This window comes from Chrysemys picta, chromosome 9, assembly GCF_011386835.1.
Source record: "Chrysemys picta bellii isolate R12L10 chromosome 9, ASM1138683v2, whole genome shotgun sequence".
Taxonomy (NCBI): Eukaryota; Metazoa; Chordata; order Testudines; family Emydidae; genus Chrysemys; species Chrysemys picta.
The window spans coordinates 38,640,761-38,653,729 of NC_088799.1; the positions used below are offsets into that span (position 1 = coordinate 38,640,761).

The 12,969-nt window shown below is 43.4% G+C and overlaps 1 protein-coding gene across 1 annotated transcript; it reads right to left on the reverse strand.

Moving 5' to 3' along the window:
- Positions 1–945: 945 nt before the first annotated feature.
- Positions 946–4,544, reverse strand: LOC135973702 (uncharacterized). Its single transcript, XM_065558048.1, has 2 exons — positions 3,620–4,544; positions 946–3,025 (listed from the first exon to the last, which is right to left on the reverse strand). The coding sequence occupies exons 1-2, from the start codon at positions 4,158–4,160 to the stop codon at positions 2,523–2,525; spliced, it is 1,044 nt and encodes a 347-aa protein (XP_065414120.1). The 5' UTR covers positions 4,161–4,544; the 3' UTR covers positions 946–2,522.
- Positions 4,545–12,969: the final 8,425 nt, after the last annotated feature.

The window sequence follows — 12,969 nt, forward strand, 5'->3', positions numbered from 1 at the left end:
GTTCGTGCCTTTTCTTTGAATTCTGGGTTGAGATTCCAATGCCCGGATGATGCAAAACAGTGTCGCGGGCGGTTCTGGGTACATGTCGTCAGGCCCCTCCCCCCTCGTCACAGCAACGCAGACAATAGATTCGCGCCTTTTTACCTGGGTTACCTGTGCAGACAACATATCACGGCAAGCATGGAGCCCGCTCAGCTCAGCTGAGCTCACCGTCACCATATGTCCTCTGGGTGCTGGCAGACGTGGGACTGCATTGCTACACAGCAGCAGCTGCTAACTGCCTTTTGGCGGTAGACGGTGTAGCATGAGTGATAGCCATGGGGCTGGCAGCCGTAGGGCTGCATTGCACCAGCCCCTTGCCAGGCGATGGTATATTATGACTGGTACCCATCGTCATCGTATTGGTGTGGCTGTCAATCATGGCCACCTGGGCAGACATGCTACTGTTTCGATGATGATGGCTACCAGTCGTAATATACTATTTTCTGCCAATTGCCCAGTATTGTCTGATAAGCACCCAGAAGAGGCCGAGGGCGATGCTGGGTGCTGGCGGACGTGGGGCTGGCAGACGTGGGGCTGCATTGCTACACAGCAGCAGCCCCTTGCCTTTTGGCAGATGATGGTATTTTATGATTGGTATCCGTCATCGTCATACTGGTATGGGTATGGCTGTCACTCATGCTGCACCGTCGGCTGCCACCTTAAGATGTAAAAAATAGATTTGTTCTGTATTCATATGCTTCCCCTTCCTCCGTGAAATCAATGGCCTGCTAAGCCCAGGGTTTTCATTTTAATCTTTGGGGGGACCATTCTGTGTGACAGTTGTTTGTGTTTCTCCCTGTTCCTGTACCTGTACGCCATGTCGTCACTCGGCCCTCCCTCCCTCCCGCCCTCCCTCCTTCTCCTGGTCCATCAGATACTACTTTCGCGCCTTTTTTCTGACCAGGCGCCATAGCTAGCACTGGGATCATGGAGCCCGCTCAGATCACCGCGGCAATTATGAGCACTATGAACACCACGCGCATTGTCCTGGAGTATATGCAGAGCCAGGACATGCCAAGGCGAAACCCGGACCAGGCGAGGAGGCGATTGCAGCGCGGCGACGAGAGTGATGAGGAAATTGACATGGACATAGACCTCTCACAAGGCACAGGCACCAGCAATGTGGAAATCATGGTGTCACTGGGGCAGGTTGATGCCGTGGAACGCCGATTCTGGGCCCGGGAAACAAGCACAGACTGGTGGGACCGCATCGTGCTGCAGGTATGGGACGATTCCCAGTGGCTGCGAAACTTTCGCATGCGTAAGGGCACTTTCATGGAACTTTGTGACTTGCTGTCCCCTGCCCTGAAACGCCAGGATACCAAGATGAGAGCAGCCCTCACAGTTGAGAAGCGAGTGGCGATAGCCCTGTGGAAGCTTGCAACGCCAGACAGCTACCGGTCAGTCGGGAATCAATTTGGAGTGGGCAAATCTACGGTGGGGGCTGCTGTGATCCAATTTGCCAGGGCAATGAAAGACCTGGTGATAGCAAGGGTAGTGACTCTGGGCAACGTGCAGTCAATAGTGGATGGTTTTGCTGAAATGGGATTCCCAAACTGTGGCGGGGCCATAGACGGAACCCATATCCCTATCTTGTCACCGGAGCACCAAGCCACCGACTACGTAAACCGCAAGGGGTACTTTTCAATGCTGCTGCAAGCCCTGGTGGATCACAAGGGACGTTTCACCAACATCAACGTGGGATGGCCGGGAAAGGTACATGATGCTCGCGTCTTCAGGAACTCTGCTCTGTTTCGAAAGCTGGAGGAAGGGACTTTCTTCCCGGACCAGAAAGTGACCATTGGGGATGTTGAAATGCCTATCGTGATCCTTGGGGACCCAGCCTACCCCTTAATGCCATGGCTCATGAAGCCGTACACAGGCAGCCTGGACAGGAGTCAGGACCTGTTCAACTACAGGCTGAGCAAGTGCCGAATGGTGGTGGAATGTGCATTTGGACGTTTAAAAGCGCGCTGGCGCAGCTTACTGACTCGCTCAGACCTCAGCGAAAAGAATATCCCCATTGTTATTGCTACTTGCTGTGCGCTCCACAATATCTGTGAGAGTAAGGGGGAGACCTTTATGGCGGGGTGGGAGGTTGAGGCAACTCGCCTGGCCGCTGATTACGCGCAGCCAGACACCAGGGCGGTTAGAGGAGCACAGCAGGGCGCGGTGCGCATCAGAGAAGCTTTGAAAACGAGTTTTGTGACTGGCCAGGCTACTGTGTGAAACTTCTGTTTGTTTCTCCTTGATGAACCCTCCAAACCCCCCCCCCCCCGACCCGGTTCACTCTACTTCCCTGTAAACCAACCACCCCACCCCACCCTCCCCTCCCGCTTGCAGAGGCAATAAAGTCATTTTTTTTTTAACATTCATGCATTCTTTATTAGTTCCTTACAGAGGTAGGGGGATAATTGCCAAGGTAGCCTGGGATGGGTGGGGGAGGAGGGATGGAAAAGGACACACTGCATTTTAAAACTTTAAGTCTTATTGAAGGCCAGCCTTCTGATGCTTGGGCGATCATCTAGGGTGGAGTGACTGGGTGGACGGAGGCCCCCCCACCGTGTTCTTGGGCGTCTGGGTGAGGAGGCTATGGAACTTGGGGAGGAGGGCTGTTGGTTACACAGGGGCTGTAGCGGCGGTCTCTGCTCCTGCTGCCTTTCCTGCAACTCAACCATACGCTCGAGCATATCAGTTTGATGCTCCAGCAGATGGAGCATTGCCTCTTGCCGTCTGTCTGCAAGCTGACGCCACCTATCGTCTTCAGCCCGCCACTTGCTCTGTTCTTCCCGCGATTCAGCCCGCCACCTCTCCTCTCGTTCATATTGGGCTTTTCTCATCTCCGTCATTGACTGCCTCCACGCATTCTGCTGTGCTCTATCAGCCTGGGCGGACATCTGGAGCTCCGTGAACATCTCGTCCCTCGTCCTACGTTTTCTCTTTCTAATGTTCACGAGCCTCTGCGAAGGAGAAACATTTGCAGCTGGCGGAGGAGAAGGGAGAGGTGGTTAAAAAAGACACATTTTAGAGAACAATGGGTACACTCTTTCATTACAAGGTCGCATATTTCGGCTTGCAGGCAGCCATCGTAGGCCACAGTGTTTTGGCTTTTTTAACCTTCTTAACATGCGGGAAAGGTTGCAAACAGCAGCGCATTTCCCATATCAAGGATGAATTGGGTTGTCCATTTAAAATGGGGTTTCAATGTAAAAGGAGGGGGCTGCGGTTTCCCGGTTAACATGCGGCACAAACACAAGTAAACCCCCCCCACACACACACACACGATTCTCTGGGATGATCACTTCACCCCTCCCCCCACCGCGTGGTTAACAGCGGGGAACATTTCTGGTCAGAAGAGCAGGAACGGGCGCCTCTGAATGTCCCCTTAATAAAATCACCCCATTTCAACCAGGAGAGCTTTCTGGAGATGTCCCTGGAGGATTTCCGCTCCATCCCCATACACGTTAACAGACTTTTCCAGTAGATGTACTGGCCGCGATTGCCAGGGCAAAGTAATCATTAAACACGCTTGCTTTTTTTTTGTAATGTTTACAAATAGTTACAAAGTTACACTCACCAGAGGTCTCCTGTGTGCCCTGAGGGTCTTGGGTGAGTTCGGGGGTTACTGGTTCCAGGTCCAGGGTCACAAACATATCCTGGCTGTTGGGGAAACCGGTTTCTCCGCTTCCTTGCTGCTGTGAGCTACCTACAGTACCTCCATCGTCATCTTCCTCGTTCCCTGAACCGTCTTCCCTGTGTGTTTCTCCAGTGAGAGAGTCATAGCACACGGTTGGGGTAGTGGTGGCTGCACCCCCTAGGATCGCATGCAGCTCTGCGTAGTAGCGGCAAGTTTGCGGCTCTGCCCCGGACCTTCCGTTTGCTTCTCTGGCTTTGTGGTAAGCTTGCCGTAGCTCCTTAATTTTCACGCGGCACTGCTGTGTGTCCCTGTTATGGCCTCGGTCCTTCATGGCCTTGGAGATCTTTTCTAATACTTTTCCATTTCTTTTACTGTTACGGAGTTCAGCTATCACTGCTTCATCTCCCCATATGGCGAGCAGATCTCGTACCTCCTGTTCGGTCCATGCTGGAGCTCTTTTGCAATCCTGGGAGGACTCCATCACGGTTACCTGTGCTGATGAGCTCTGCGGGGTCACCTGTGCTCTCCACGCTGGGCAAACAGGAAATGAAATTCAAACCTTCGCGGGTCTTTTCCTGTCTACCTGGTCAGTGCATCTGAGTTGAGAGTGCTGTCTAGAGCGGTCACAATGAAGCACTGTGGGATAGCTCCCGGAGGCCAATAACGTCAAATTCCGTCCACACTACCCCAATTCCGACCCGCAAAGACCGGTTTTATCGCTAATCCCCTCATCAGAGGTGGTGTAAAGAAACCGGTTTAAAGGACCCTTTAAGTCGAAAGAAAGGGCTTCGTTGTGTGGACGTGTCCAGGCTTAATTCGGTTTAACGCCGCTAAAGTCGACCTAAACCCGTAGTGTAGACCAGGCCTCAGGTTTTTCTGCAGTTTCATACTGTAGCTCTGAGCAATCATACAGCTCTCTTACATACAATGCAACTCCCCCACCTTTTCTGCCCTGCCTGTCCTTCCTGGACAGTTTATATCCATCCATGACAGTAGTCCAGTCATGTGAGTTATCCTAGCAAGTCTCTGTTATTCCAATCGCATCATAGTTCCATCCGTCTTTCCAAATAGTTACCTAAATGCCCCTTCCCCATTACAGCTTTTTTATGGAATAATGGGCAGGTTCTCAGGCTGTTCTGGAGGTCCCAAGTTAAATTTCCAGTGATGGACCAAGAGGGCAGTTCTACTTTCTCCTTCTGATCCACTCTGGCATAGCTGGGAATCTGTTAGCCCAAGATTGATTTAGCTTCCACTGGACCTTTCTCTTCTCTGATCTTTTAAAATAAAAGCTTAACACTCCAGAATACAAGTCACCATCCAGTCACGTTCAGAAAACCATACATTTTGATCAAATACATTTCCAGTTTTACTAGACAAGTGACAAAAAAAAGCTTTCTGAGTGTCTCAGAATCTTAAAGGTACACCCGTTTTTGAAGTGTATGTTTGTGTGGGAAAGTCTTATTTTAGCCAATCTGGTTCACCTTGTGCTATAACAGTGACTCATGAAGTTGACCCAGGAAAAATTTGTACTGTGATGAAGAGTTCCAAGCCTTGAGATATAATTTGAAAGAACATTTTTATAGAAGCACCATCGGAAACTGTATACAATCTCTATCTGTAAAAGAGCCACAGAGCATCTATAGTGAGGCTGCACATATGTTATTAAGGAAAAAAATCGGCACCTTACCTTTATAGCCATTTCTTCTATAGTTAGTGCAAGAAACCCATTTGGTTAGGAGAAGTGCAGCAGTCTCCTGCTAAATAGAGACAAATTACTGAAATGGCTTTCCCAGTACCAATGTGCTCTGACATAACATTCCATATTGAGAATACCAGCAAGAATTAGCCTCAGCAGCAATTGTCTACTGTCCTTCTAATGTCCTTCTATGAACATGCGGTTAACACAGGTGAAATGTTCAGTCAGATTTCATGTTGGCTGCATATTTTCAGGGGCAGCACTGCCTGTAAAAAGGACTCTTTGAGCAGGGTGGATGGGGGTGCAAATGGAAATGTCTAGAGGACTTTCCAGCCTCTTATGAAAAGCTCCTTCCAAATTGAGTAGAGAATGATAAGCTTTCTATAGGGTTTCTAAACCATCGTAGAGAATTATGGCCACAATCCCGATCTCAATGGGAGCTTTGATAATGACATCAGTGGGAGCAGGCATTTTAGGAACTGATCCTGCAACAGAATTCTATATAGCAGGTCAATTAATCATATAAAAATGGTCCGATTCTCTGTTCAATTCTATAGATTTTTACTGTAATTTCTATAGAACCCTATTCAATTCCATTGCACTTTTCAATAATGGCAAGTTTACTGTGCCTTTAGATAACACTAGACATAAAGCATCATACAGATCTTATAGTAGCCCTTTTCATTGAGGTCAAATTAGAAAGGCAGGAAGATCCAAGTTGATTTCTTTGGGAGATAGGCACCTAAATACACAGGAGGATCTGGGCTGAAGATACCATAGTGAGGATGCCAATTCCCAACTATTGTCTTTTGATAAAGTTCCTACTGAATTTCCCTTTAACGTCACCTGCCTACGTAATTATTGCTGTAAGGCTTATTGAGCAAGGTGTAGGGAGGTGAGGATATCAGGAGCCCAGCATGTCTGGAACGGTGTCTATAAGAAGCCATCTTTAAATGTCTCTTACCATGTGATCTAATTAAGGCCTGGACAAAGCACATGAATTACTTACAAAAAACGAGTTGTTTCTGTTTGCTGCACTTTATTTTTATAACCTGATTACAAACCAAAAGAGTTTGTTAGTTTAGTCTTGGTTTAGCTACCCAGCAGCGAGCAGGACATGTCACTGCTTTAGATCACCCTTCGTCCCAGCTCCTCTCTGGAAATAAACATAACCAAGGCAAGTTGTCGCCAACGACTGCTCTTTGAAATTGTTAATTTACTTTTCCTCTTTGGCAGAAAGTCAGAAAATAAACACATCGACAATACCATGTTTTTGCTTAAGGGAACGTAACACACTCATTTCTAAATGTGGGAACACCCTGGCTTTATTGCTGAACTGCAGAACCTGGATGGTGAAATGATCATAAGACCATCTTAGGATGCATCCACACTAGACAGAATTGTGTGTTTTAGCACGGGCATAGCTGCATTAGTATAAAATGTAGCATAGACTGGCCACAAGTGTCACCTAATCCTGCTCAGTTACACCTGTGGAAAATTTAGAGTAACTCCATTGAAATCATTTTAAGTGACTAGCTCACCTTTTCTTTGTAGGGCCTTGTCATCACTAGGAAGACTTGTAAGCATTTTTTGGGACCAGTGCGACCAAAGTCATAAGACCGAGCACAGATACTTCTGTGGTTAATATGAAGATATAATTTAAAGCAGTATTGATTCATTCTATCCACAGATGGCTGATTCAGCAAATCCAGAATGTACAAGGTGTACTCTGGTGCTGTCTTAGCATTAAAATCCTTTCTCAGTAATCTTTATGGGGCCATAAGATGCTAATGACCACTCCATCCCAACTCAACCTCACAAATGAGGAGCCATCTGCTTGCATTGATGGCAAATTGTCTGGTATATGTCTAGCATATTGAGTGTACATAGCATCTTAAATGTCAGTATTAATGCTTGATGGCATTGTAGAAAACCATTTTAAGTCAGACTAGGCTAAATCCAACCCAACTGATTTGTTTATATTTTCCAGCACTGAAATATGGGTTAAATTTTAGACTTTCTTTAGACTTGTTTAAGAGAGGTCTTTGCCATATCTCTTTAGGAGCTCCCTTTGGTGCACTGTGCTTATCTGCTTGAAAGCAAGTCTAAAATAAACATCTCTCAGTTAGATACCAGCTGTCCCAATAGCTTCTCAGACAGAAGGAGCTGTGCTTTATGCAGCTATGGGAAAATAGCTAATAATCCATGGCACAGTGTACTAGCTTCATGTAAAAAAATTAGTAACCAAATCTATCTATCTACAATCTTAGAAAACAACACAGGATCAGAGGGTAATTGGTGACTGGGTGCAAACAAATTTATGGCACAGGAAAAGATAATCCTAGGGGGTTTAGTAGGATTTTTGAGAATGACAAGACACAAGGTTCTGCTGTGTATTTTTCCACTACAGTAAATGCTGGCATTTGTTAAAAAGATCTTTTAACCTGGCTTTGAGTCAAAAGACCAAGCTTCTCTTAGCCAGCTTGTATAACTGCAAAATTCAAAGATCCTATCATGCAAGAGGAAGAGGGAAAATCAGGACAAATGATCTTAGTTTATTTCCCTCCCTCCATTCAGACAAACAGAATTGTTTGGAAATATAGTTCAAATCTCCAGAGCATTGGGGCTACGTTGCACCAATTTGACAATGCTCAGCAGGCCCAAATTCCAGCCAGTTGAGATTCCCCCTGTATTTTAGCAATTCGCTAGCTCCTATGCCACACCACTTTGTGGTATAGGGGGCCTGGCTGGGTAAAATAAGGCAAGACTGGGCCATCCCCATGTCTAGCTGATTCCTGGCTGCCAGAGTGGGCCATGGACAGCCAATGTAAGAGGACATTCTAAGGTATGCTAGTGCCTGGTCTGGCACTGGGCCTTGTTATTGCTCAAATTCACTTTAATGGTGCTATACCAATTTATAACAGCTGAGGATATGCCCCTACTGTTTTAGTAAGCAATAAAATAACAACAATAGCTATAAAGGCCAAAGGCCTGATTCTCCTCTCTGTTGCACTGGTTTAAAGCCAATGCAATTCTGCTGGTTTCCATGGAATAACCCCGACCTAAGCTGATGTAAATGAGTAGAGGATTAAGCCCCCTTTCATCTCCCTTTCTCCTGTTATTTTTTCAGTGCTCTGCTCAAATGCCCTTGCCAAATGTGCTCTTTGGTGACTAGCAAACTAATTGGCGAGTGGAGATGTCATCAAAAATTCATCTTGAATAATTATCATTATTCTTGAGGTACAGATCATTTTTTGATGTCATTATCTTCACAGTTCGCTGTGGTAGATATTTCTCAGAAGCAAACTCATAATTTCCTGACACTGAGGGGGTCCTGAATACTGGCATTCTCTCAAAACTGCTTCTCTTATATGCCCTTTCTTAGTTTTAGTTGGAGGTGGGTTGTGGGAGATGGTGGGAAAGGGATATATTAATCACACTGCATTTTCATGTATTTTATCTCATTAAGTAGTGATCTTGTGTAAGGAATACCAGAGTCATTGCTAAAATCAGACGGGCATAGCAAGCAATTTCAATGCCACTCAATTCATGAGAGAAAATTTCCATTTTTCAGATGTTTCCTGATAAATGCCATTTCAAGTTATTATTTATCTGTTGGGTTTAAGAAATGGATTCTAGTGATAATTAATTTCTGATAATCATAGACATACCAGTAAATATTATTAGAATTAGGTGCTTGAGATACAGTTATTTTCATGGTAAACAGAACTCATACATACAAATCCTCATCGGTACATAAACGAGGTGGCCTCATTTTTTGTCAGCCCTGCCCTGAAGGTTTTCTTTATAGAAGAGTCTTTCATAAAAAAACATTCTTGGTGAACAGGAACTTGAGAAATAATGACAGTTTTCACAACAAGCAATAATCTCAGTCTTTCTTCATAATATAAAATGTGGTATAATATAAAAGTTTTACTTTTGCAAGTTTTCCATTTAGTAGTTTATCAGTAGCTTTACATTTTTCTATAAACTTCTAAAACTAAACTTGTAGGTATTGGTGCTGGTCAAAACTTGGAATTTCAATTTCGGGGAAAATCTGACATTTTGGGACTTGTTTTCATTCTGAATCAAAACAAACAAAAAATCAATATTTTCCACAAAATGAAATGTTTGAAGAAAAAATTGTTCCGAGTCAGTTGGAACATTCTATTTTGATAAAATCAAAAAAAATGTTCTGCTATTGACTTTTATATTTCACATTATAATTTATAACAATAAAAATAAACTTCAAAATTAAAAGTTGTTTTGAAATGAAAATTCATAATATTCTGTTCCAGTAAGGTTGAAACAAAATTGACACATTCCTGCATAAAGTATTGATTTTGACAAAACAGTGCTTTCTGACAGAAAAAATGTTACTTTGGAAAATTTTCAACTAGCTGTAATGATATATCTTGCTGTTAAAATGCATGGATGTGTTTAGATGTGTTCTTAAACTGCATATATTTAAAAGATATTAATATTTGTTAGATGCCAACAGCATGATCAGCTGTTTACAAGACAGCACTCACCTTTAGAAGGTTGCAATCAGAACAGACAATCAACAAAAATTAGAAGTTAGCATGATTAAAATTCCAAATGGTGACTATCTTTGCAACTCTTCAGTTCCTTTCTCTGATTGTCTATCGCAATCCCTTAAGAGTGCAGCTATGACACCAGTGTAGGTTCTAGAGCTGATGAAATAATTTACAGAGAATAGCTGATTCAGTGAACTGAGTCCATTGTTATTTTTCAAATTGTCCAGGCACTAGTTCAAGAATCTGTGCATTATTCAGAGCTGTATAAGGAATAAGTTATATGATCAGATTTCAGGGTACAGTTTGTTCATTGTCTGTCTGTCGTGAATATTAGCTATTTGGAATTCACTATGCAAGCTGTGTGATAGGGCTAAACAAAGAGTGAACAGGAACAATACCAGGTGACCAAACTCTTATAAACTACTGCAGCTTGCACTCAGAAACTTCCATTTTGTGTTTTTAGTGCATTTTTGTCTTTTGTTTAAATGAATCTGAACCAAGGGTCTGAAATTCATTTTACATGAACAGTCACGTGAACAGAACTTTGCAAAAGGAGAGAGGGTGGAAAGGAAGTGGGGAGGGTGCTAACGCCAAATCCAGCTGATTTTCAGAATGCTCAGATTTTTTGGAATGCTGCTTCCCACTATTTTCCCATCTCTGTTGAGCTCTAAGGACTAGATTCTCAGCTGATGTAAACTGGGGCAATTGACTTCCATGCAGCAATTCCAATTTACACCTGCTGAGAATCTGCCTGAACATGTAATGCCTTTCTAAAGCCAGTTATGATTCTTTCTTTGTTTCTGTCTGTGTGAGAGTTTTAGGTTTGGGTTATGAACAACCAAATCACACTTTCTGTAAGTACCCAGACTAGTATCTAACACTTCTGCTTTTACAAGTGTTCCGGAAGGTCCCAATACTTTCTTGTGAGTCTTTTTTAAACCTGCAAAGATTTTCATTAAATTCCCTCCCTCAATAGCGCTACATTATTGTGTCTTGTGTCCTTTCCTTTGAAGTCATTTATGCTGCTCCCTGCATCTGCCTATACTAGGAGGAGGGGAGGGAAGTGAATGACAGATGCATGGGTGATATGCTTTAAATTCTGCCCTTCCCTGCCAGGGCTAAGCATACATGATTTTCATGACTTTAAAACAAATAGAAACCTGTTCCTTAAGTGTCAACAGGCTGGTCTGATAGTCCAGTATTTCATGCTTTTCTGACAGTACTAAATACCTTTTAAAAACCGACTGTAAGTGCATCCTGGGGTGGGGTGTGTGTTATAGTGCATTACGGAGGAGCAGCAGAAAATTAGGTTATGTCTACGTACAAGAGGGAGGTGTGACTGCAGCACGTGTGGCTATACCTGAGCTAGTTTTGATTTAGCTAGATCAAAACTAGCACAAGTAACAATAGCAGTGAAGCCTGGGCAGTTCAGCCCCACCCTTCCCAGGACCCCTGGGTGCATACTCAAGCTGCTGCCACCTGCGCTACCTTGGTTTCACTGCTGTCGTTTCTCAAGCTAACAATATAGCTACACATGCTGCAGTCTCACTTCCCAATAGCAAGGTAGACATACTCTTGGAGATCTTAGTGTGATAGTGATTCCTGTTTTGGAGAAAAAAAGAAAGGAAAAAAAAAGTAAAATAGACTGGAATTATGAGAGTAATAAATATGATTACTGGCATTGTTTGAATTTCACCAAATAAATTGCATTTCTCTGTCTATTGGCATGTATCTCAGTCCCATCTCAGTACTTTGTGAATGACCAATGCAATCCTTCAAGTGAACCATTACTGAAGAATTCATGGGTATGATCAGTGTTAAATAATAATGATAAAAGGACATTGAGATCTTCCTTTTTCTTTGGAAAGTAAAATATTTCTGAAGCTATCACTTTTATCAGATCAGAAAAGCTAATAGTATTGGCAAATCAGTACAACTTAGTCATGTCAATCTGACATTTGATCATAAATACAGCACTCTTGGTAGGACAGAAAGTCAAACTGAAGGACACAATTTTCATACAAGTGTTCCACTCTCAGAAAGATGAAATTTATTTACTACTTGATATTCCTGTCTCAGACCCTGATCTTGATATTTGATCCTCGCTGGAGGACACTTGCACTCATGTGAATATGCTTCTAGGATCAGCTGGACCTTAGATTGTAAATCCTTTGGGTCAGGAATGGTGCCTAGCAGAGTAGGGCTTCAATCCTGTTCAAGATACCATCATATACAAAAAGATTAATGTTTGGATTTGCTGCACACACTACCTTCATGTGCTGTAATTTAATTCCTTCAAAGGACTACTTGTCTATAAAGATCTGAACATCACCAGAGAACTACTGTGTTTTGGTTCAGGTGCATGATGCATGGCTATACCACCTTCCAGAGGTTTGTGTCCCAAACATGGACATAAGGGATTCAACATTGGTCCATTACATTGGCAGCAATATATATATCTATATATATATAGATATATATATACATACACACTAAAATATCTACCCTAGGCTAAGGCATTATGCTTGTAGGTTACTGCCATATCTTGAGTTTTGACCTCCATGTAATTGCTTGCTTCCTAGTGATTTCTAGGGAAACACTTGATTAATCAGAAAGCATGAAAACCAATTCCCTGCTCTTTAAATACAAGTTACTAGAGTTTATTATTAGTGCATGCAAACATACTGAACAAGTACTTATTGGTAGAGCATGCATGCACACATACATAATATTTACATGTTTCTACAGATTATTAAAGCTGGTTGGAAAATATTGTTCATGAACAATTTTTGTAAAGAATGTTCTGGTTGTTGTTACATTTTTTGTTTTGATGGCAACTTTCTGGCTAGCTGTTGCAACTGCTAGTGCAGGCCAAACCTCAAGAGATTTAGCAACTTGTTTTGGAGAAGCACCCGAATGTCCCAGTGTTAAATAGGACAACTGGAGAAATAGGTTCCCTTGTGAGGTTGATGGTGCTTCCAGTTTCTGATTCGGCAGAACAGACTCTCTTTTGATACTTGGAGCAGAAGAATCAATGCTGGAACCCCAAAGGGTAA